The sequence below is a fragment of the Prorops nasuta genome, unplaced genomic scaffold (assembly GCF_024137725.1).
Source record: "Prorops nasuta isolate Cenicafe-Biocafe unplaced genomic scaffold, Cenicafe_Pnas_1.2 PNAS00010, whole genome shotgun sequence".
NCBI classification, from domain to species: Eukaryota; Metazoa; Arthropoda; class Insecta; order Hymenoptera; family Bethylidae; genus Prorops; species Prorops nasuta.
Window position 1 is genome coordinate 3,531,790 of NW_027116807.1, and position 22,839 is coordinate 3,554,628.

The 22,839-nt window shown below is 38.6% G+C and overlaps 3 protein-coding genes across 6 annotated transcripts; 1 reads left to right on the forward strand and 2 right to left on the reverse strand.

Annotated features, from left to right (window-relative positions):
- Positions 1-7,996: 7,996 nt before the first annotated feature.
- Pex1 (peroxin 1) lies at positions 7,997-14,025 on the reverse strand. Its single transcript, XM_066732468.1, has 14 exons — positions 13,170-14,025; positions 12,644-12,859; positions 12,328-12,442; positions 11,228-12,233; positions 10,944-11,158; positions 10,699-10,858; positions 10,455-10,617; positions 9,936-10,388; positions 9,783-9,847; positions 9,645-9,704; positions 9,289-9,475; positions 9,052-9,225; positions 8,205-8,317; positions 7,997-8,124 (listed from the first exon to the last, which is right to left on the reverse strand). Exons 1-14 carry the CDS (start codon positions 13,260-13,262, stop codon positions 8,052-8,054), a joined length of 3,093 nt encoding a protein of 1,030 aa, XP_066588565.1. The 5' UTR covers positions 13,263-14,025; the 3' UTR covers positions 7,997-8,051.
- A 76-nt stretch (positions 14,026-14,101) lies between these two features.
- Positions 14,102-18,282, forward strand: CycB3 (cyclin B3). The gene is made up of 7 exons (XM_066733359.1): positions 14,102-14,201; positions 14,884-15,147; positions 15,220-15,543; positions 15,615-16,070; positions 16,135-16,290; positions 16,375-16,655; positions 16,747-18,282. The coding sequence occupies exons 2-7, from the start codon at positions 14,929-14,931 to the stop codon at positions 16,796-16,798; spliced, it is 1,488 nt and encodes a 495-aa protein (XP_066589456.1). The 5' UTR covers positions 14,102-14,201; positions 14,884-14,928; the 3' UTR covers positions 16,799-18,282.
- A 254-nt stretch (positions 18,283-18,536) lies between these two features.
- On the reverse strand, positions 18,537-22,814 carry Rubicon (run domain Beclin-1-interacting and cysteine-rich domain-containing protein rubicon). Of its 4 annotated transcripts, none has more exons than XM_066733343.1 (9): positions 22,625-22,814; positions 21,935-22,127; positions 21,701-21,852; positions 21,447-21,630; positions 19,857-21,373; positions 19,599-19,781; positions 19,341-19,523; positions 19,119-19,272; positions 18,537-19,042 (listed from the first exon to the last, which is right to left on the reverse strand). In XM_066733343.1, exons 2-9 carry the CDS (start codon positions 22,115-22,117, stop codon positions 18,833-18,835), a joined length of 2,766 nt encoding a protein of 921 aa, XP_066589440.1. In that variant the 5' UTR covers positions 22,118-22,127; positions 22,625-22,814; the 3' UTR covers positions 18,537-18,832. The 4 variants fall into 4 exon arrangements, with proteins under 4 accessions (XP_066589440.1, XP_066589437.1, XP_066589439.1 ...); XM_066733340.1 differs by having other exon boundaries at positions 22,444-22,814; XM_066733342.1 differs by having other exon boundaries at positions 22,382-22,814.
- Between the last annotated feature and the right edge of the window lie 25 nt (positions 22,815-22,839).

Here is a 22,839-nt window from a genome sequence, read left to right on the forward strand (position 1 = left end):
TGTCAGTGGAGCGTTTGTTTAACTTGTAAATATTCTTTAGGAACGATATCAAAATAGAACTAAGATTATACATAGTTACCTCACTGTTACTACACTGTACACAGTTACACATTAAAATGTATGATGAAAAAAAGAACAAACACAATTATACTGTCTCTTATTTCGCGTACCTGAAATTTCTGCTTTTCGCTTGGAGCTATAAAAGAGCATATTTATAAATATAAACAAGTAAATTCTAGCCATATACGTTTTAATTGGCTGCACCTTGAAGAGAGATTGAAAATGTGCAAAGGAATCTTTCCACGGTATAAGAATGGTTTTTCGTGGTGCTTGGTAAGAAAGAGGGTTGGGGGAGGGGGAGGGAGTAACCTCCCCTCTCCATTTCGCAGCGTCATGTTTTATTTCTGATAGCGTCGCGTCGCCTCTTCCAGCACCGGAGCGCGGTCGTCCCGAGGACATTATCGCTACCGCGAAGGACCCTTTCTTCCCCCATAAAGGCAATCACGCTTTCTCTGCGCCGAGATAACGGCAGAATGGTGAGAACGTGGGGGGAGGGGGTAGGAGGGGGGGGGGGGGTGAGGCGTGAAGAGTTTCACAGTTGGCTTTTACGTCTTCTATTATATAGTATGTATACCTATACACTGCAGTATATATATATATATATATATATATATATATAGAGCATTTTCCGGGCAACTCTCAACACAGATTGGACTCAATGATTCTTCTAATCGACGCAAAGGTCATTTATTATTTTCTCGCGAGAGGAGCTCCTCCTTCGCCGTCACCACGAAGAATAAAAGCGTATCGCGCCGTTTCTAGGATAGAGGAGAGAAGCGGGAGAAGGTCTGGTGAGAAAAGCTCTCCATTAGTATGCGCGGAAGTGCTCCAAAGCTCGATTGTAGAAGCCATTGTAACCGAAGAATCGAGCTCGTTGCTGCCTGTCGCTTCTCTGCGAATTTCGCTCCGCAAAGTAATCCTCCGGAGGAACCCAAAAATATATATACACCATATTCGCGAATCAACTAGTTTAATTTTAGCAAAACTGCGGCTCATCCATTTATCAAAATTCTTCCATTGGATAATTCAGCGAGGACGCGCGGAAAAATATACGCGACCTTGAAGAGTTGGGTCGATAAGGAAGTTTTTCGTTGATTTTGTCCCGTTGGACGTTTGATCGTGAAACGAGGGAATTAAAGGAAGCGAGCTGGTGCTGTGCACTGTTGGCTGCAGGAGCGCGATCGTTTGATTGCGGAAAATGACGGTAGGCGGGAGTCGGTGGGGTAGGGGGGGGGGGGAGGGGGAAAGGGTGGTGGTGATGGCACGAGTGGTGCGAATGGAAGTTTTGAGTGGGCGTCGGTCCCGCAGACAATGAGGCATTCAGAAGCGGCATTGTAGCCCGACAACTGCGTTACCGTAGACAAACCCGAAATCACCGGCGCTATCGCCTCCCCAGATGCGATTATGCGAATAATAAAAAGCAAGCGGGCCGCGCGCGCTTCTCTCCAACCACCACCCCGTATGTACTCGCGATACTCTGCGAATCAGCGAATGTTCGATATGCGTATACGCTATATATATATATATATATATATATGAAGTCTAATGAGGGGGTAAAGAGGGACGCGGAGAGTGGCCAAGTCCTGCAAACTCGCAACTGGCGAACTTGCTTAATTAGGAAGGGTAGTGAGACGCTCCGGTATTGTCCGCTAGTGTTGACTTCCGGTCTTCTCGGTTGGCGGGCGCGGCGAGAGCTGATTGTTTCATTGTTTCCGACCCCACTGTCAAATGCCACTGCGCTCAATGGTCTTATTGTTGTTTCGGCCCGTGCCATGGACAATCCAATGCTTTTCATTGCTATATATATATATATACACACTCCTTTACTTCGCTACGAGCGAAAATCCTGCTCCACCCTACATCCACCGCTTTATTTATCTCCCCCCCCCCCCTCTCCTACTCCTTCTCCTCCCCTCTCTCTCCGGATCGAAGCACCGTTTTCTCGAATCTGTGGCGTAAGGCGATTCGAGGGAAGCCTCGAAACGCCAGTAAAATAGTAGTCGAGCAACATTTCACGGACGGATCGCCATGACCGCGGCGAAGATAGGATCGTCGCATTTCCGGTGGACGCTCATATATAAGGCAAACTTATGCCGAACGTAAATTTCCCCGCTTTGCCACTCTTATCTTATCGTAGCTACGTTTTGCAAGGTGTCGATATAGACCATGCCACAGATTATGCGAAATTGAAAAACCGAAGGAGCGGGACGCGTCACGCTCCCGGATCAACTCGACTTCCGGTCAACCATCCCTCTGCTCTTCAAATGTTTTTTTTTTTTTTTTTGATCGGCTCGAGAAAATTTTGCGATAGGAGAGAGCGTCGCGTTTGGCGGATCCAATAAAGAGAGAGAGAGAGAGAGAGAGTATAGCAGCCGAGCAAACTCACTCTTAAAGCACTTCATCAGGACTTAGAGCCATAAAAGTCTGACACCTTCTCGCGGCTAGATTGGAAACAAAATGTCGTAAAATATTGAGTAATTCCTTAGGCAATTTTCTCTCGAGAACCTCTCTATCGTCGAAGAAGCTTTGCGTATCGTATTATATAACGGGTGGCACGATCGGACCCTTCCACCATCCTTGTAAAATCCCTGCGAGAGACGCAACTTGCCTTCGCCCTGGCCATACTGTAAATATATATATATATATATATATATAAATAAAAATGGAAAGCCGGCCATTATGGTCGCTGAAAAGTATGACGCATACCTATATAGCCTCGGCTGTTTCAAATTGATATTTTCAAAGTGCCTCTGCAAATACCCCTCTAGCTTGCATCTATATATATATATATATATATATATATACTCCTCCCTCTCGTTCCAATTCTTCTCTTTCACAATAATGCTCGTATCGCTCCGTAAAGATCCAGCAGCTTCGGATCAGAGTCTCCTGCATTTCCAGCCGACGAAACAGACCCATCGGTAACCCATGTAAATTATTTCTCGCGTTTCGCCAAAAGCCGATGCACGCAGCAGGCTCAGAAATCCATGCACCGTTGAATACGTTGCCGAATCGTCTATAATACATATATATGTATATAATGCAATTTTTTCCCCCTCCCTCGCTCGGTACACGTATCGAGAACTCGACAAAGGTGGGATTTGTCGCGAAAGGAAGCGTCACGGCTCTACTCTTCTATATACGAAAAACCTTATAGCTTTCCTCAATTCCGTAGCTTTGCGAGCGTGCACACTTTTCGAAGCTCTCCGCTATTAAAATTTCATATCTAAGATAGTATAGCTATATATATGTATACGTGCACAGTGGCCGGAATCCGTGCTTTCGTGACAATTGTAATTACTGTTATGCCTTTAGCTGTTCATATACTATATATATATATATATATATATATAGTGCAGACTCCTTCCATCCCAGGAAGCAAGGAAGGAGACGGAAACGAGCTCACCCAAGCCGAACTAAAATGATTCTCCCTGACCAATTAATCTCCCTGTAAACGAGAGCATTTTCATTTTCGCTGATGCTCCCGTGTTACAGTCTCCCTGGAACGAGAGAGAGAGGGAGAGAGAATAATAATCTATCTTAAATAAGGAGCCGCAGGCTCGAGCTTCCACGGGAGGAGGCAGTGTCGCTAACGAAAGCTGCGCGCGAGAAAGCTACGAAGGCTAAAGTAATCTCGGCCGGTGGATTCAATTACTGAACGTGAGTGCAGCGAGATTTAAAAACAGAAATTATGCTCGACCGTCAGTCGCATTAGCGATCGAGACTCGACTTTCTAATTTCACGAGTAGATAGGAAATTTTCAGGTTAAACTCAGGTTACTCTCTCTCTCTATATATATATAAGTTTCCTGGAATTATATCAAGAATCCTCCGCTTAAATGGCTCTTTTCTCCAATTGGTCTTGCGCTGCCCTCTTCGCCATACGTATCCGATCTATATAATATTCTTCGCTAAAAAGTATCTATATATATATATAACACATAACGTAGCGAGCGAGAAGAAAATGAAGAGTGCGGTGGTCGCCATGGAGACTGAAAATCGTTGGAAACGTGCAAAGATTGGTTTGCGACGACGACGACGACGGTTCGAATACGAATGGAGTCTCCACGATAACAGAGAGCAGAGTTGGCTTGGAAGTGTTCTTCGATTGATAAAAGGGGGTAATGCGAGGGGGTGTGCGGGATCTGGAGGGGGGATAGGGAACCAAGTACACCAAGTTGCGCTCTATATATATATATATGTATACGGACCGGTAGCCAGCCCCAGTAGTGTACCTAGAGGTATTGCACCAGAGGGCTGGCTAAATCTTCCTTTGAACAGCTTATCCGCACGTCTGGCTTCGAATAGCAGTCGCGGTTTGAATCACATCCCTGCTATGTGAGTGCTTGCAGAGAACGCTGTCCTCTTAGACGCGAGCTGGACACTGTCACTCGAGCTACTAAAAACCAATCCTCTCTTACCCTCTCTCTCTCTCTCTCTCTCTCTCTCTCTCTCTCTACATGCATATATACATGGACACGCGATCTCGACATTGCAACTTCCTTATGGAAAAAAATATAAAATTCATCCGGAAAAGAACTGAAATTCGATTTCCATTACGCATTCCAAATTCAAACGGTGCATCCCTTTATCATTTGCTCGCTCTTGAAAAATCTCTCGACTGGCCAGCCGAAGGTAAACAGTGCAGAGCGTCGGGATAGGTTAGGATGCAGTAGGATGGGATAGGATGGGGCTGGAGCGTGAAGAGGCCGTTATTGTGGGCGCTGGCGCGCGTCATTTGATCGCGTAGACTGGAAGGCGAGGTTCTACGTGCACCATTTCACTCGACGTTGCGCTTACTACCACCATTACACACTAGTAGTGCCACTAGCCAGAGGCTAGACCGGCTCTAGGCACTAGGCAGGCACAGCCTCGTCCCTCGACTCCCGTACACCTCCTCCAGGGATACACACATGCTCCCGTTAAAGTTGCGGAACCCTCCGGGTGTGAAAAGAGGGGCAAAACCGGGGTGGGGGGATTCAAGCCGCAGCCCGCAGGCCGGCCAACCTAATGGAAACAAGAAATTGTGCCAAACTGCGTTACTCGCGCCTCGACGCCTCGTAAATATCGCGCAACGGAGAAAGAGACCAGCGCCAACGGCTGCGACTACGCGACCTCAAAAGCCAACTCTCTCGCGCGAATTTACTGACCCCTCTTTGCTCTCACCGGGTTGAACGGGCTGAGCGCTCCTTCCAATAGCAATTAATCTCTATGACTATTTACTCTCCAGTCTCTCTCTTTCTAACCCCCCCCCCCCCCCACCCCCTTCTATTCTCCTTTCTCACCCCAACCTTCCTCCGTTTCTCTCCAAGCACACAAAACACCAGAAAAGAACTAGTTTTGCTTTTTCTAACGGGCGCCATCCGAAAACCACACAACGACCCGTATGTTTATCTTGATCTCTGGTAATCGAGTTATCTCGCCATCTCTCTCGTCACTGCTTTCTTTTCATTCGATTCAGTCCTAGCCAGCTCGAGTATTCTAACCTATATATATATATATATATATATATTGCTACTCTGGACGATACACTTTTCACTCGGACGATTTCTCATAGCGACTCTCGTGTCGTTTTTGTCTTTGTTTATTTACCGCTCGGGTTTGTACCTTGCGTATCATATCTGCGAGAATCGATGGTGTAAACAGAGACACGTTCGCTTCTGAGAGAATTGTATTGCGGAGAGGGAGAGACAGAAAGAAGTGGTGAGGGGAAAGAGAGGGGAGGGGCAAAATTGAAGAGGACGACGAGATGACGACAAGTGAGAGGAGAAGAAGCCGAATGTATAGAGTTTTCAATCTGCTATTCTATCATTGACAATTTCGTGCAAATGGGATCGCGCGGTATAAAGGCGACGAAGCGTGCTCTCGGCGCACATTGGCGTTAAATAAGAGTAACCCACCCACTACCCCGACATAATTGCCTGTGAAATCACTAGATGGATTTTGCATCCTTGTTTCTACCGTCACTCCGCGATAACTCTATCGTTTTCTTTTCACTCTAACGACCACTTGGATTGTGTCACTAATAATTCTTCGAGAACTTTTGCTTTGCTTGTTTTTCTATGAGCAACACAATTGACTGTGAAATCACCATGGATTTGGCATCCTTGTCTCTATCATAGCTTCGCGATAACTCGATTATTTTTCTTTTCACTTTATCGACCAGTTGGATTGTGTCAATGATAATTCTGCAAGAATATTTGATTTGCCACTTTTTCTATGAGCAAATAATTGACTGTGAAATCATTAAATGGATTTTGCATCCTTATTTAATTCTTTTATAACTCTGCGACAACTCCATCACTGTTTTTCACTCTATCGATCAATTAGAGCGTGTCAATAAACTCTTCAAGAAGTGTTTTTTTGCGGTCGACAACTACTAGGTAGACGGATTTTCCATCTTTGTTTCTATCACAACTTTGCGATAACTCGATCATTGTTTTTCACACAATCGACCAGCCACTAGACCGTGTCAATGATAATTGTCGAAGAATTTTCGCCTCGCGTGTTTTTCTACGGGACTCGTCTAAAGTAAGGGAGGGGAAGGGGGGGGGGGTGGTAGGACGCACGAGGGCTGCGGGCTTTCGCTTGCTTAGCATAAAAATGGCCAATTATCTGCCTAACAAGACGGCGAGTGACGAAAACCCGGCGGCTAACTCCGTTAGCGCCGGCTGAAGGAGATTAGTTAGCGTAAATGCCGTCGGTTGTAGCATTTTTATTCCTGATTACCGTTTCTCGCTCGGCTAATTCCATTACAGACATTCGAAAACTTGACTCTCCTAGCACTTTTTAAGGCGGGAAAAAGAGGGAGAGGAGGCTGTCGAAGAAGCGACTCTTTCTCGCGTCTTTGCCCAATGCTACTTACCAACAACTATAGTCTACCTGTACTCTATATATATATATATATATATATATATATAAATATAGAGAGCGAAGGAGTGGAATTTAGCAACAATGCAACCATGATTTCCAAGCTACTGAATGCTCCCCTAATTCTTTCCAGAATAATCGCGAGTGCACGACTTTGTACATACTCCTCTTTACTTTCCAAAACTCACCCTCTCCCCCCTCTTTTCTCCCAATTGGCCATTTCACTGTGCTAGCTCCTATGCTAGTTGGGTAATACTCCCTCCCCCCCCCTTCCTCCCCTGATAAGCACAAACCTCTACACACTGTTTCTAATATATATATAGAGTCAGGGGGGGGGGGGGGCTGTAATACGTTACTTAAGTCGGGAAACTGCAAAAGCAGTGCGCGGATGTCGCGCCGGGGCAAAGTTAAATTAAATCACGGCGAAGGCAGCTAATATTGTAGTTTATCTGGCGGGACATTAGCGCAGTGAAATATGCCCTCCTTCGCCGAACTTAAAATCAAGATCTTCGAAGTTGAGGACTTTGCTCGCTCCAGTCTCGCCGCCTAGAGCCGACATCCCCGCAGAGCAACTCTACTCTCTACCCTCTCCGACTCTCTCACCTCGCCTCACCTCGCCTACCCCCACTACCCCCATCTCATCTCATCGCATCGCACATCGCACATCGCATCGCATCGCCGCGTCCTTCCTGCTAAGTCGCGCGTGAAAATACTAATTATTGTAGCGATTATTAATAGGAAAAGTTGGCCCCGCCAGAGTCGACCATGCGTTCGCTCGCTATTAAACCCAACAGACCGAGCCGAGCATCCGGATTATGCTGAAATCTATGTACCACTTGTACATGCGCTATCTCAGCTGCATCCAACTCTCCTGAACACCAATCTTAACAATTTACTTTAATAATATTTTGCAATAATTCATTCGCGCCAAGAGTAGCAAGAACGACGAAACAAACACTCGACGTATACAGTTTTCTTCTTTCTTTACGTCAGAAAAATACACTATTGTCAATATAACGCAATGAACCACTTGGATTTTTAGCAATTTATTTTTTATTTCTAAAAAATCCCATCGATAACAGTAAGAAAGTAATAGAAAAATGTATAAACTACGGAATTTCTTCAGGCCAAGGTAGATTTCTGCTCCTGCTTCGCGTCCTCCAGAAAATTATCAGTTTTCGAGAACTTTGAATATCTGGAAAAATGCGCATAGTCGTAACGTAAACTGAGATACTACAAACAGTTGAAATAAATCGGGGATCGGACTGCACTTACATTCTCTCGTATTTCTCTATCTCAGTAGAACTAAGCGAGGGACTGGTCTGACGAACGGATTCCTCCAATATCTCCTGCGTTATCTTCAAATTGTTTACCTCCATCTCTCCATCCTGCATAAAAAACAGCAAATCGTTCATATTTCGACCTTTCTTTCAAATTAATCAAGGTTGCATCCATTTGAAAGCTGGATCGATGAGAAAGAGCAAGAGATTGGGGAGGGGGGAGGGGGTGTATTTGGATGGATGATTATAGGTATTTCAATTTTGCGCAACACCTCGGCGTTGTATCGTTAACGAAGGGGAGTTCTGCTGGTAGGCAGGAAAACGGTAGACGGCTTTCCGATCTTGCGTGGCTGCAGGCCCTATATACCCGTCTATCATTATAACGCATAAGATAATAACCCCTTCACCCCTGAACGTTCATCCAGGCGTAGACCAGGATGTGAAGCGGCGAAGAGCAACTTGGGGTAACTGGCGTAACGGCACTGCTCTCGGCGTGTCCTAATAAACCTGCTTACGTTTCCTCAGTTATATCTCCGCTACTACCGGAGCATATACCTGTACCTATGTATATATATATATACTTGTATAAAATAAGCACAAGATAGAACCTAACGATATTATCATCATTACGCACCATCCCACCTCCGAACTTTCCCTCCAAAATGATTCTTCGAGTATAGTGCAAATGATTTTTTAAATACTCATGACTGTAGAGTTTTGAGGTAAGTGAAATTCGTGTGTGAAACCGGAAGTCGTTATTGGTTTTACAGTATTACATATTACACTTATAGATTTTTATCGTTTATACCAATGCATCTTTAAAATTGCAATTGGAGACCCACCTTTGCATCAGACAGAGCCTCTTCGAACGCGAAAAGCTTCGCTTGGGTTAGCACAGCGTTAAGATCGGCGCCCGTGTAGCCTCCAGTCGCTTTAGCAATTATCGTCAAATTTAATTTCCGAATGTCGACATTTTGCCCCTTGAGTAACGCAACTAGTATCTCTTCTCTCTCCGCCTGTAATTAAGCAGGGTATTAATAGGTATTCTCGTTGTATTCGCCAGATATCTCGGATCCTACTTCGGATGGCATTGTACACCGCAAATGCTTGTCCAATCGACCGGGCCTTAGCAACGCTGGATCCAATAAGTCTGGTCTGGATGTTGCTGCGACAACAGCTATCCCCTCTCTATCCTCCACTCCGTCTAATTGTGTCAATAATTGATTGACCACTCTGTCCGTTACACCGGTATTGTCGTGACCACGTCTGAAAAATGTCTCGCGATTAGCTCTCTTTCTCTCTCTCTCTCTCTCTCTCTCTCTCTCTCTCTCTCTCTCTCTCTCTCTCTCTCTCTCTCTCTCTCTCTCTCTCTCTCTTTAGAGTCCTTGTTCATTAAACAGCTTCTCATCAAATACAACTCTATGTAAATACTCACCTAGGAGCCAAACTGTCAAACTCGTCGAAAAACAAAACACAGGGCTTCGCGTTTCGAGCTCTAAAATAAATTGACGAATATATGAGTTTTTTGATAAATATTAATAATTTTATTTTTATTTTGTAGTGATTTTCTTACCTTTGAAAAACTTTGCGCACAGACTCCTCGCTTACTCCAATGTATTTGGATAACAACTCTGGGCCCTAAATTAGAATTTTATTCCTTGTAATATTCTTATAAAAACAATTATTTTTTAATCTAGGGCTTACTCTCGTAATCCCATTGACTCACCTTGATATTGATCAAATGAACGCCACATTCGTTAGCTATAGCTTTAGCCAGTATGGTTTTACCCGTGCCAGGCATACCGTACAGAAGGACGCCATTTTGGAGCTTGATCGGAGCATTCTTAAATATACGAGGATACTTGAGTGGCCAGTGCAGAATTTCAACGAGCGTTCTTTTCACATCAGCGAGACCTCCGATATCGGACCAAGTATATTTCGTGGCCTTGAAAAGTTTTAAGCCACGCAGGGCAAGTGGCGTCATTTCCTCAAGAACGTCGCTAATCTCGTTGTCCTTGAGCTCCTCATTTCTGCAGCCTTTTTTCAAAGCCACGAAACGTAGTTTATTGGCAAAGTCCAGCATATCCTGGATCGTCCAGCCCTCGGTTCGCGTAGCTAAAGTTTCAGACATCCTTCCAAAATTGCCCACCAGATCCTTCAAAATGGCTACTCTATCCTCCTGAAAGAAAAGACAAATTGCAAGGAAGAATAATACAGCAGCTTTTCGCATTTTCCTCGATTCTACCCTCTCCAAAGTCGACATTGTTAAAACGTCCGTGAAGAAATGACATCCTCGTCCTGGTTTCAGCCTTTTACCTATTTTCATTATGCTTGAGCAAGTCGCGATCACGGATATGTAATGCAAACACTGGTACTCCTTTACGGTACTTGCGATTAGTCGAGAGATTCTAAAAATAGAAATTCGTCAGGTTCTCTTCTTTTAATTGTAATATTTTAACTGAAAATTATCAAATGATACAGGATTTTACCTGGTCACGTTTATAACATCCGGAGAATTTTCCTCGCTGCTATCACCAGGTATACCAGTGATGCACTCAAGGTCATCGAAGAATATTATCGATGGTTGATAATAAACACACTCGGATATGGTTGACGTTAAGAGCTTTTGTATAACTTCTGCTTTCTTCCCTGGGAAGAACAACGAAGTAAACATATAAAATAGTCAAGGCCACTGTTAAAAGTTTCTTCCATCATACCTGCATGCAGGTTTTACCTTGCAAACGCTTGCAGTCGATCCAGGAAGTGTGCACGAAATACGGAGCGTCTTGCATGTGTTTCTTGATCAATTTGCAAACCACTGATTTGCCACTGCCTGCTTCGGCACAGATCAAAATATTCTCCCTATCATAATTTATTTTCCTCCATTCACTAAAACCTAAGCTCAGTTTTAGGGAATCCATGCATTTCTCTAATATGTATTCTTCGTTCCTGTAATACAGTTAAATCATATTATTATTGTTTTTTTATATCATTCACAAGCTTCCTCGTTTGTCCGACCTTAGTTTAAATGTACGTCCATAGGTATCTTCAAGGTCGGTAACGTCCAAGGATGCTGGATTTAATCCTATAGATTTACCACTCGCAAGGTCTTCCTCCTTCAATTGCAGATGCTCCAATAGAGCTCCGTCCAATAATACGTGCGTGCAATCGGATGGCCAAATTTTCAAGTATATCAACAGACATTCACCCGAATCGTTGAAGACCTCGAAGGCAGCATTATTATTCAGCAATACTTGCTCCTCCACTTTCGTCAACTTTTCTAGAAATTTTTTAAACGATTGAAGATTCACTGTATCGCGCCATGGGAATACTTGAAGAGCCAAAGCTTTCTCTACATTGTCCTTGAAACTATCGACGATTGATTGTAAAATAATTTTGGATCCATTTTTCAAACCCAGCGTTTTTTTTATCGCCTCGGAAACATAAATGCTCCGATGAACGCAGTTGGATAAAAAGAATGACTTTTTTGACGAAGAAACACTGTGCGAGTAATCTTCCAATGTCTTCGCTCTCACTATTAATTCGGTGGTTAGTCTCGTCGTGGGGTCATCATCGTTATCAGCATCATCCACTTGTCGATCTCTCGTGACTTTGTACAGTTTACAAAATCCGGTGCTAATTTCGTCATTTAGGTGGTGTTTCGATATGAGAACGTCGTAGGAAGACATCAATCGAGTACTAGGGCCGTCGTTGAAAAAATCTTGCCTTATCGTGGAATCGGGTAACGGGCAGACCCGAAAAATTACAGGGCTGCTATTTAATCGTACATTTTCTAATTTAGATTCTACGCTTGAAACGCTGTTGGAATTCGAATAATTTTCATTTGCAGGTATCCTCTGAAAGCCTGAGAATAATTTTCTAAAATAAGCTTTACTCGTATAGTCATTCGCTTCCTCTGTATTTTTTTCTTCGTCCTTAGCATTTAAACTTTTAACTGCTTCTTTCACGAGTACTTCCGTCAATTGCTCCAATCTGCCATAATTAAAATTCGGTTCCAACGAATCTGAAACATGTATGATTTAATATAATGGAAAATTGCTTGGCGCAAGATTACTTGGTATATTTATATCGTGTGTAGAATAAAAAATATTATTTGCCTATTTCGAGGGTTATAAAAGAATGTTTTGAGATCCATATTAAAATTTTCTGATGCTTTGCCACAATTCTCAATTGATCCAATAAACTCGATTGAATTTTTTCACGTTGCAGCTCCTTAAAATATAGTACAGAATTTTTTACAATTTTAAACATGTGTATGCGTTTATCCCTAATAGCACAAAATATCTTTGGTAGATTCTATTAAATACCGAGGGCTGGATATTATACTTAGAAGATTTCTATATAGCATCTGTTGAGAAGATTTGTGCTACTTGGGGAATTTACTCTTCTATCGTAAGGTAGCATATAACGTACAAGAATTTCTCGATCCTCCGCGCTTGCGGGTGTTACATTTATTCTCTTTAAAGTGGGAGCATCTTTTATCGAGGATACGAATACTTTCTCTCCCTCCTTTATCTTCAATTTTTGCGCAAAAGCTGCATTAAGACATAGAAACTCATTGTTTGCAGGTCTTGCGTCACAAGAAAAGTATAATGAATGGTTCCCATGCAGTATATTAATGCAGTTTTCCTAAAAAAGAATTGTAGAAGTTATGTCTATTTAGAATGTATATAAATATATATATATATACATATATTTATATATATTATCACACGAGATAGAGAAGGAGAGATGGTTATTTATCATAACTGCTTTACTATCTGAAGGGAAATAATTAGTACTCGTGCTGCCATCTGTTCTGTAACTGTTGCACTAAAATCTCTTAACATATTTATATTTATGGGGTAAAGATAATTGGAGGTTAACCTAATATACTTTTAATAATAATTCTTCCAGTTGAATTTGCTGTCTAATATGACTGAGAAAGGTACATACTTACATTAGGTCCTAATTTTCGTAAACATCTCTCTGGTAAATATACGAAACAATTTCTCACTTGTATGTATTTGACACATAGGCATTCTTTCTGCATTATTATTATATTGAAGATGAAAGATTACATGACACATATACGTATATAAATATATAGGTTATATAATAATCGTTGAGACAATTTAGAGACAGTGAAGTTTATTACAATTTATAGCAAAATAATTTAATATTCTCTTATATATATATGCTTATTATCATGTGAATTCAATTCAGCCTTTTAGTTTAAACAGTAAAAGGAGAACACAGCACATATCTAGCACCAGTAACCAGCAATGATTCTTGACAACGGTGCTCGTTTATCCACATCTAATCCCACTTTTATCATCGTCTAAATGAGTTAAATATTGGATAGGTTAGGAGTGAATGTACGACCTCCGATACATATACGACTATAAGTCAAGACTTGAGGGTCGATTTCACTGATAGCTGGCTTTCTTTAATTTATGTAAAATGCTGTATGATGGTGTTTGAACATTTTTAAGGCCTAAATGTCAAATAATAAAAAGAAATCTGAGCAGAACTAACTTCTGATTTACTCGATAGATACGGAAGCATCCAGTCTTGATTGACCAAATTCACAAATCATATCATATCAATCAGCAGCGCCATCAGCGGTGACAGCAGTAATATTTAATTCCCATCCCCAGCTATACGCTAATAGCGCTAGTAGTCGCTTATATTACTCTACATGGTTACCACCAATCACATTACTGTACGGGAGTATTGCTTTTGTACAACCAATAAGCTAAAGAGAGAGAAAATGGGACAGCAAGGCTACTGTGCTATTGGATTTTGCAAGTTGTCGCTATCCAATCAAATAACACTTTAACAGTAACTGTGATATTTTGAACCAGCGTCAACTTCAGTTGCTCTGGCAAAGCGAAACGAAAGTAACGTACGTAAAGAGCGTGAAAACCTGTTATAGATGAGAGAAGATCCGTTTTTTTTGTTTAACAAACTCTTTTAACCACGGCCTCAGGTAACTTAGTTTATTCACCTTTTACTGCTTTCTTTGTAAAAACCATATAAGTCGATATTTATACGCTTTTCGAACTTCAGTAATGTTTTCCGTTCGTACACTCATGGCTTCTATCATCTTTACCAACACGAAATAATTATTGCTAATTTACAAAAATAGGAACTTTTGACACAGAATAACAGCTTTACTATCTCTATATGAATTTCTAATTCTTCACGCTCTAACAATATTAGATATTTTTTTGTATTATCGTTCAATCAATGTTTCTTCCACGTTCCCGCGTTTTTGCACACAGCTGTACGTTCATCCTGCATTACAACGTTTCTGACTTCTACGCACAAAGTAAATATTAATAGTTTTTTTTCTGTTATTTCTCACAGAAACTTATATCGACTTTAAATCGTACAGCTACTACAAAAATAGATTTATTTAATGCTATGTTTTTTAAATCGACCCAGTCCTTTACAGCCCTTCTTAAAAACATTCAAAGCAGATTTGATTAATGTAGACCTTATTATTAAATTGATTTAAATATATAATTTGTGAAATTAGTACTTTTTTTCTTTTTGTGTACGATAAAATGGGAGCATAGAACCTAATTATAACCTTCAACACTATTTAATGCTTATCCTAAGATGTATTTATTTATGTGTAATATGTATGATAATAAATTATTGCATAGGATTTACTAAAACTATTGACAACTTGGATTGCTCAAGTTTACACAATGGCACCTCAGAAATTAGTAAATAATCAGGCCAAACAAATTAATACCAAAACACTCACTAGGAAAGGAATTACAACCAGGAGTCAAAATAGCTTATTAAATAATGTTTTACTTAAGCAATCGATTATCCCAAAAGATATAAGGTCGAAAAGAAAAGCCGAAGCTTCCCCTTTAAAAGAGAAAACTGTTAAGAGATCTGCATTGGGAAATATTACCAATGTAAGTATTTATATCAATCTAGCTACACTTTTAAATTAACAGTTTATATGTAAATATTGCAATACTCTGTAGGCCATTGGAAAATCTTTGAGTACTCATCAACAGGAATCAAAGAAGCTTGTAAAGAAGCCTATACAGATTAAGACTGCAGCACAAACGTTACCATTAAAAGCTGAGAGGAATAATACAAAATCATCAGACAATAATACTGGTCAACCAGCAAAACCAAAGATATTACCTAGTACAGAACCTACTCAGAAGGAAGAAAAGAAAGTAGAAGTACCTAGTAAAAATGTTAACACAAGACGCAGTTCTGACTTAGAGAAATCAGAAGATAGTTCTTTATATGTTAGTGCTTTAGAAGATATATCAGACAGTTTGAAGAAGATAGAGAAGGTTTGTATTTTATATAGATAATTAATGATGAAAGTATGAGGTATGCTAATGGTAATGCTCTTTAATTACAGATTGAAGAGGAAAGCTCAAATGAAATATTAGACGATAAGAAAGAAAAGGTGGAAGCAGAAAGGGTGGAAGTAGAAAAGGTTTCAAAAACAATTGATTTGGATGCACCACCTCAAAAATCATTGCCAAATGGTGTTCAATATGATTTTGATGTAGAAAATTGGCAAGATCCATTTCAAGTCTCTCATTATGCCATGGATATATTCAACTACCTTAAAGAAAGAGAAAGTCTCTTTCCTATTGATGATTATATTGATAGGCAAGTATGCTTATCAAGATGGATGAGATCCTTATTAGTTGACTGGATGGTTGAAGTTCAGGAGTCATTTGAACTTAATCATGAAACATTATACTTGGCTGTGAAACTAGTAGACTTATATCTAACAAAAGTAACAGTTGGCAAAGAAACATTACAGTTGTTAGGTGCTGCAAGCATCTTTATTGCTAGTAAATATGATGTAAGTATTTAATAGAAATTAAACAGTGTAGTCATTCAAATAAAATTTAATATACATTTTGCAGGAAAGAATACCTCCCATGGTGGAAGATTTCTTGTATATATGCGATGGTGCTTATTCGCAGAGGGAACTTATTAGAATGGAAATCAATATTTTAAAAGTAATCGATTTTGATTTAGGAATACCACTGTCGTATAGGTTTCTTCGTCGATATGCAAGGGTAAGCATAGGATAATGTAGAAATTTTATTACTCTAAAACCGAATAGGCCTCATTAATATGTAATTATTTCTGTATAAATTCAGTGTGCAAAGGTATCAATGCCTACATTAACTCTGGCACGATATGTACTAGAATATTCCCTGATGGATTACGCAACCATCAGATTTAGTGATAGTAAAATCGCTGCAGCCGCACTTTTACTTGCGTTACAAATGAAAGACTTAGGTGGCTGGACTCCTACTTTGGAATACTATACGGGTTATAAAGTAGATCAAATAAGAGGCATCGTTCACGTATTAAATCAAGGGTTACATCGTAAACATAAAGAAGCTCTAACCACCGTTCGCAATAAATATAGTCATAAGTAAGCCAAAATCTATTTGCTTTTTAATATATATTGTTGCCCATTAAAATGTTTACACAAGATAAATGATTCTTTCTTTCTCGTTTTTAAGGATATTCTTTGAAGTAGCCAAGGTGCCATTAAAAGAAGAATTGAATATTTAAATATCCATTTAGAGGACAAGTGGGAAATTTGAAAAGGAAATATCACGGTTGACCAAAAATGAGTTACATGTCACTCTTCGTTACTGTTGTTATTCAACTTGAGTTGATGAGAAGGTAGGATATTAATTTAAGCATGTCAAGATGCCAATCATGATGACTTTCTCACTCAAATCTGTGTGAGTCATTGAAATGAATTAAAGCGGATTAACAAATGCTACTGTCAGACAACAAATATATTCGTGATTTCAAAAATCGCAGCTAAATTTTAATCAGAACTTTTATATATTTTGTACTATGCCATTGTCACTGTAATTAGTAAAATATTTTTATTTTTGACCTTTTATTATATACATATTAATATTCTGATAATCTGCTATTTCAGTATATATAAGATATTTCATCTTATATTTTTCCCTTTTTGTTGAGAAATTTATTTTAGCGCCATACTTTTACAATTGCAATGAGTAAAACAACTGTGTAAAAAAAAATATTGTCATTGCTCTTTTATAAATTTTTATATAATTTACAACACAGTAATTTTACCATCCCTCAAAAATAAAAATAACTGTGACTATACAAGAACAAAAAATTATCAGTGGCATGTGTAATAAAAGTGTTGCCATATAAAGAAAGTATGGCGCATTGTTATGCATTGATGCATTTTATATAAATAGACTGATGACACCGATAATAATTGTTATGAAAGAGGTTGATGCGAATTTTCCATGAATGTATTAAGATGAAAGTAGGTAAATATAAGAACTCTGGCTGATACAAAATCAGATTTGACTAAGAATCAGCATGACCATGCCTAATTGGAGAAAGTACAATATTAAATAGCTGATGAGACATTGTAGATAGAGTGTAAATGATAAAAAAATTACTATACATTAGCAATATATTTATATATTATATTATTTCAAATAGATGAACATTTTCCAAAAGACTTTATTTACTCTAAGTGTGAACGTCGTACAGCACAAATATTTTGATAGTTTAAATATTTACTGAAGAAAATTATTAGGAATTTTTATTTACAAAATAATATGAATATATATTATTTTATTCAACGTGAAATTCCACGAATTTTCTAATTTATAAATTCCAAGTATACCCAATAAAGTTAGACTTATGTACAGTACTTATAGGTAAATAGATAGTTAATGGATAACCTCGTAATAATGTATGTTCAGATAATTGTCTTTGGCTAAAATATATGTACTAAACTCATAATTAGTCATTGCGCATACTGATCTCAGTTCATATGTACATATATATATTATCTATATTTAAATGCGGCTAATAAATTTTTTATTATATCATAAAATTTAAATTCTAAAACATGAATAACTTTAGTCATAAAATAGTATTTTAAATTAAATGATGGTGTAAATAATATTTTTAATCGTATTTTTCTACCATCGATGAAACGTTCCAATTTTCATTTTATAAGGTGCATGTATGTCAACCGCTATACGACAAACTATTATTTAAGGAATAAAAGTTTCTTTGAATTAATAACCTTTTCGTTAGTCTCGACGAACTCTTGTTTAAAATATAACTAGCCAGTGGCTTCCTTTATACTCGATCTCGTAATACTTCTATCAAGCTTAGGCTCTATCGGCTTTAATCACCTTTCAATTTGCCCATGTGTGTCCTAAAACTGGTGAATTGGATTAAAGTAAAACGGCAAAACTGTGTGTTAAATAATATAATTTATTTATTATAAATATTTACGATATATTATTATTAAGTTTATAATTCGATATCACATTACACGTTCCAGTCTTTTAATGTTAAAATACTTAGTGTAAAATGAAAAGAATGCATATTTACAGTATTTCGGATAAAGAGAAATGGATAAATAAATATCAATGAGATTAAAATTTTATAGCAAACTTGAAATTTGAAAAGTTATCGTTACTAAACTCGACGCGATTCTTCTATTAGGATCGAATAAATTTATTCTAGTTATCGCTCGTGCTTTGTTCTATTTAGACCGGCAAAACAATAATTAGTTGATTTGACCTTTTGTCAAAGCGCCTCTGTTTGTCTTGAAATACGCCTGTCTTGAATTCGCCTGCATCGAGGGCAACCTTTTCTATCGAAAGCTTGCTTGCACCTAATATGAAAACACGCACCACACGATTCACATCTAATTACTTTCAATAGCTCCCAAGGGAAAATGATGTCAGCAGCTTTGCATTTGCACAATTCGCATACGAAGCCTCTTGCTATGCAGAACTGGAAAGATCATCCATTTTTGAAGCAACATGATAACGACAGAAACGATATGTTGTTAGATTTTTTATAAACTTACCTCGCAATTTGTCGCGTGATTGCAACATAATTCTACTAGTTCTTCAAGTTTAGGTTGCAAAGTACCTAATTTAACATTAAGCAGATCTTGTATAGAATAAGTATGTGGGTCGTTGACTATATAATCTGGTTGCTTTTTCAATAAATTTTGATAGCTGCAAAAGAAATTTTATGTATACAATGGTTTTTAGTAATTTACGATTAATGTGGTCGTCGTTGCTACCTCACTGCAAAACGACATGTTACGATAAAATCTTTCAGATAGAAAAGTTGCGTTCGTAGTACTCTTGTTCTTTCCAATTGTTTAATACGTCTGTATAATAAAGGATTTACATAGTTCACAGGCAATAGGGGATCCATCATCATTTGATCCAACAGTCTATAGGAAAAGTTTGATACAGGATACCTTAAAAATTTAATAATATTAATTTATCGAATGAAGAACATATTGCAAACATTTATCTTTATCAAATCTCATTACCTGATAAAATCCCATTTCGACAATATTTTTCCTGGAATTAAGGCTACTTGATTAGTGTGACATCCCGTGCAGAAATATCTACCCAAATATTCGCAATAACGAAACTTATCAGCATATTTGACCGCTACGCTCATTCCGCAACCGGCGCATCTGTAGTTTTGCTTTGCTATGAGAGTTCTTCTCCTGCAATAAATTAAATTTAAACATGCAATGTATTTCCCTGCAAATTTTCATCATGTCATTAAGCACTTCTCTTACACAGGGGCTGGATGAGGAGTAAAAATAATTTGTGCTCTTGGCGGTGCCCATTCCATTGTGCCACGTAGCGGAATGGCTTGAGATTGATCATCCTTTGTCATATCTTTTGAACGTATCAGCAAACTTTTTGGCAATGGTAAAAGTTGTTGTGGTGCATCTTTCTCCGACACTAACCATTGCAACTCACTCGCCCTGGGAAGTTGATCTTCGTTAAATTTACTAATAAGTGAGAGAGCTACACCTTCAGCAGATGTTATAGTGTCGGTTAAAGACGATTCCATTTCGTGATATTCTTTATACTCTATAGGTGATGAACTAAACAAGTCGTCGAGAGACGATATTGATGATGAAGATTCGTAATTCAAAATACTGTCCGAATATGTCCCTGGGGACGCTGACGAAGGGCTCGCGACGCTATGTTCAGCCGTGTGACTATGCATAGTATCAGTTTTATTATTATCATTAAAGCATCGAAATAGATCACGATTCCAATCAGCTGATCTTCTTGTACGCTCATCTACAAAATTTTCGTCTAACATTTGCCACTGTTTGTTCCATTTCAATTGTTCGATTGCGGCTATCATAGCTTCCGATATTCGAAAATGCGCATTCTCTCTATCCAGTTCAGCATTGGCTCTGGAAAATTGACCTGATGATAAAAAGCTCATCAAGCTTTGACCCTCCGCTGGTCGTGGAAAATACCCTGTAGCCATTGGCTGTACACTACTTCCTCCATCCTCCATAAAACTTTTCTTTGGTGTTCGCACGTCTTTCTGTCCCTCTATCTTAATAGTCCATGGCCCCAGAATTTCAGGCGCTGAGGCTGCTAAAAATGATTTCTTACTTGTCTTACCAGTAATATTAATATTGTTTGTGATCAATCGACTCTGGTCATGATTATGCTTTAAGCAGAAGCTTTCTTTTCCGCTCTCATTTCTTATTGAACAATCCTCGTAATTTAAAGTATCCGAACTTCCGCTTGGTTTACTTCCTCTTCGTTTGTTTCGCTCACATTTCGTTTTACCCCTTGACTTTTTTATTTGCATATGAAACCTTTCAGTGTCTTTGCTTGTATTGATAGCAGAAACCGTGCGTGCACAATTGAACTCGGGGCAGTCAGCATCTATTATTCTTGATGAATGGAACGAAGAATTAGACAAATTTCCATTATTATCTTTTTGTACACTATCATAACTACATTCTGAGACAGTAGGCATGCCTCGAGATGGATCTTTATCTTTATCTTCGGGAAATACAGGTAGACTGTTCCAAGCTTTCATTGTACTACTATTGTTGTCGAGCTCATCTTTTTTTTCATTATTTATGGGCGTATCTTGTGCATCTTCAAAGCTACTAACTCTCTGATCTCTTTGTTCTGTTACCTTAGAAGCTAAACTTTCATGATTGCTGCAGATACTACTATTTTCTTCTGTATGAATCGAAAAATTGATCGGAAAAGACGAAGATCGACGATGCCCCTTCGGACTCATTTTTGGCGAAATCCAATCAGGTAAGAACTAATTTTAAAAAGCAACCAAGACATGTTTAGAGGATAAATAAGAATATACAAGTAAAGATATAAGAACATACCAAGGATGGGTCAATTTCTGTTAATAGTATTAGCTGATTCCTCTCTACAGCTCTTAAACACAGCAATGCTGCCTCTGCCAGGTCCTCTTGGCATAAAAAAGCCCATGGTTCAAGACAGGAAAGCATATGCTCTTTATCAGATAATAACCAAGCTAATTTTTGAGATAAAGAATGCTTTTCCAAGCTTTAAATATTACACATTACATTACTGTTTTAGTGCTGTTCATAAAATCAAGAGATAGAAGATGGGTTACCTTGTATAAAGCCATAATAAATCTTTACGCTCTGTAATTCTAGATGGTATATTTGCAAAATAATCCTCCCTCTCTGAGATTGTAGATGATGAGGTTAATGATGGTTGTAGCCAATTTAAACCTTGAATAAAGGCCCAGCAATCAGGCTCACCCTTAAATAAGATAGCAAATATATAGGGTATAAATTATAAATTGTTGAATTAGCAATAGTTTTAAAGTATAAAAACAACTTACGTTACGATCAAAAATCCTACATCCATGCTTAAAAATATTTTCTATTACACTGTGCAATCGGTTGAGACCACCATATACATCCCAAACATTTGGTACACCATCGATTAGTAAGCCTTCAACAGTGGCTTTTAGGTTTTGCAGCAGATGTTTACATACTTTTAAATGTGTATCCCCTTCGCTCATGGTGGTAATGCTTAAAGAAAAGACCATGAATCATTTCCACTTGTTTATGCTAATCATTTGTACTTAAGAATAATTAATAATTGTTACTGAAGATTAAGGAAATATAAAACTACTATAATCATAAATAGATTATACATCTATTCACTTCATAGCAGTCTGATGACAATTATGTGCCATTTTTATGTATGTGTAGGATTTTATTTTCTTTCTCCATGTGATCTTGCAACATCGACGTAAATATAATGAAAAAAGAAATTTGATTACATGTGTGTAGTATATATTCTATTGTTTTTAAACTAAATTGTTATTATGGCATTGTGCTATACTTTATATTAAAAGACTGACAGGTCGAAGGAAGAACATGAAAATTCACTGAACAAACTGGCATAACGAACATAACCAATTGATTTAGATTATCAGAATTAATAAATATTACATGCAAGTGTATTAGTTAATAGGTTATATGGTTTAAGTACGAGACAGTGATCAACCGTATCTACAACAAACCTATATTAATACCCAATTGTGACTGCTTTGGCTGTGTACAATGCTGTATATAATAACAACTAACCTAACCTAACATATTTTTAACTAGCACGCAGAACACTCAGACTTTTACGGCTCGTGAGCAACAAGGAGCTTATTAGAAATATCACTAGATTAGTTGAATTGGTCACAAATATTTTTTATCTTTGAAACTGCATTTTATAAGAAAACAAAGA

Bases quoted from the DNA above. Each gene is read 5' to 3' on its own strand.
- Pex1 (XM_066732468.1), bottom strand. From the start codon at position 13,262: ATGCAGAAAGAATGCCTATGTGTCAAATACATACAAGTGAGAAATTGT. The intron at 9,705-9,782 runs GTAAGAAAATCA...AATTTATTTTAG, and splicing joins GTGCGCAAAGTTTTTCAAAG to AGCTCGAAACGCGAAGCCCT. The intron at 8,125-8,204 runs GTAAGTGCAGTC...GCATTTTTCCAG, and splicing joins ATAGAGAAATACGAGAGAAT to ATATTCAAAGTTCTCGAAAA.
- CycB3 (XM_066733359.1), top strand. From the start codon at position 14,929: ATGGCACCTCAGAAATTAGTAAATAATCAGGCCAAACAAATTAATACC. The intron at 15,148-15,219 runs GTAAGTATTTAT...AATACTCTGTAG, and splicing joins CATTGGGAAATATTACCAAT to GCCATTGGAAAATCTTTGAG. The intron at 15,544-15,614 runs GTTTGTATTTTA...CTTTAATTACAG, and splicing joins GTTTGAAGAAGATAGAGAAG to ATTGAAGAGGAAAGCTCAAA.
- Rubicon (XM_066733340.1), bottom strand. From the start codon at position 22,514: ATGTTCGTTATGCCAGTTTGTTCAGTGAATTTTCATGTTCTTCCTTCG. The intron at 21,374-21,446 runs GTATGTTCTTAT...TTTTAAAATTAG, and splicing joins CAGAAATTGACCCATCCTTG to TTCTTACCTGATTGGATTTC. The intron at 19,524-19,598 runs GTAATGAGATTT...TAAATTTTTAAG, and splicing joins TCGAAATGGGATTTTATCAG to GTATCCTGTATCAAACTTTT.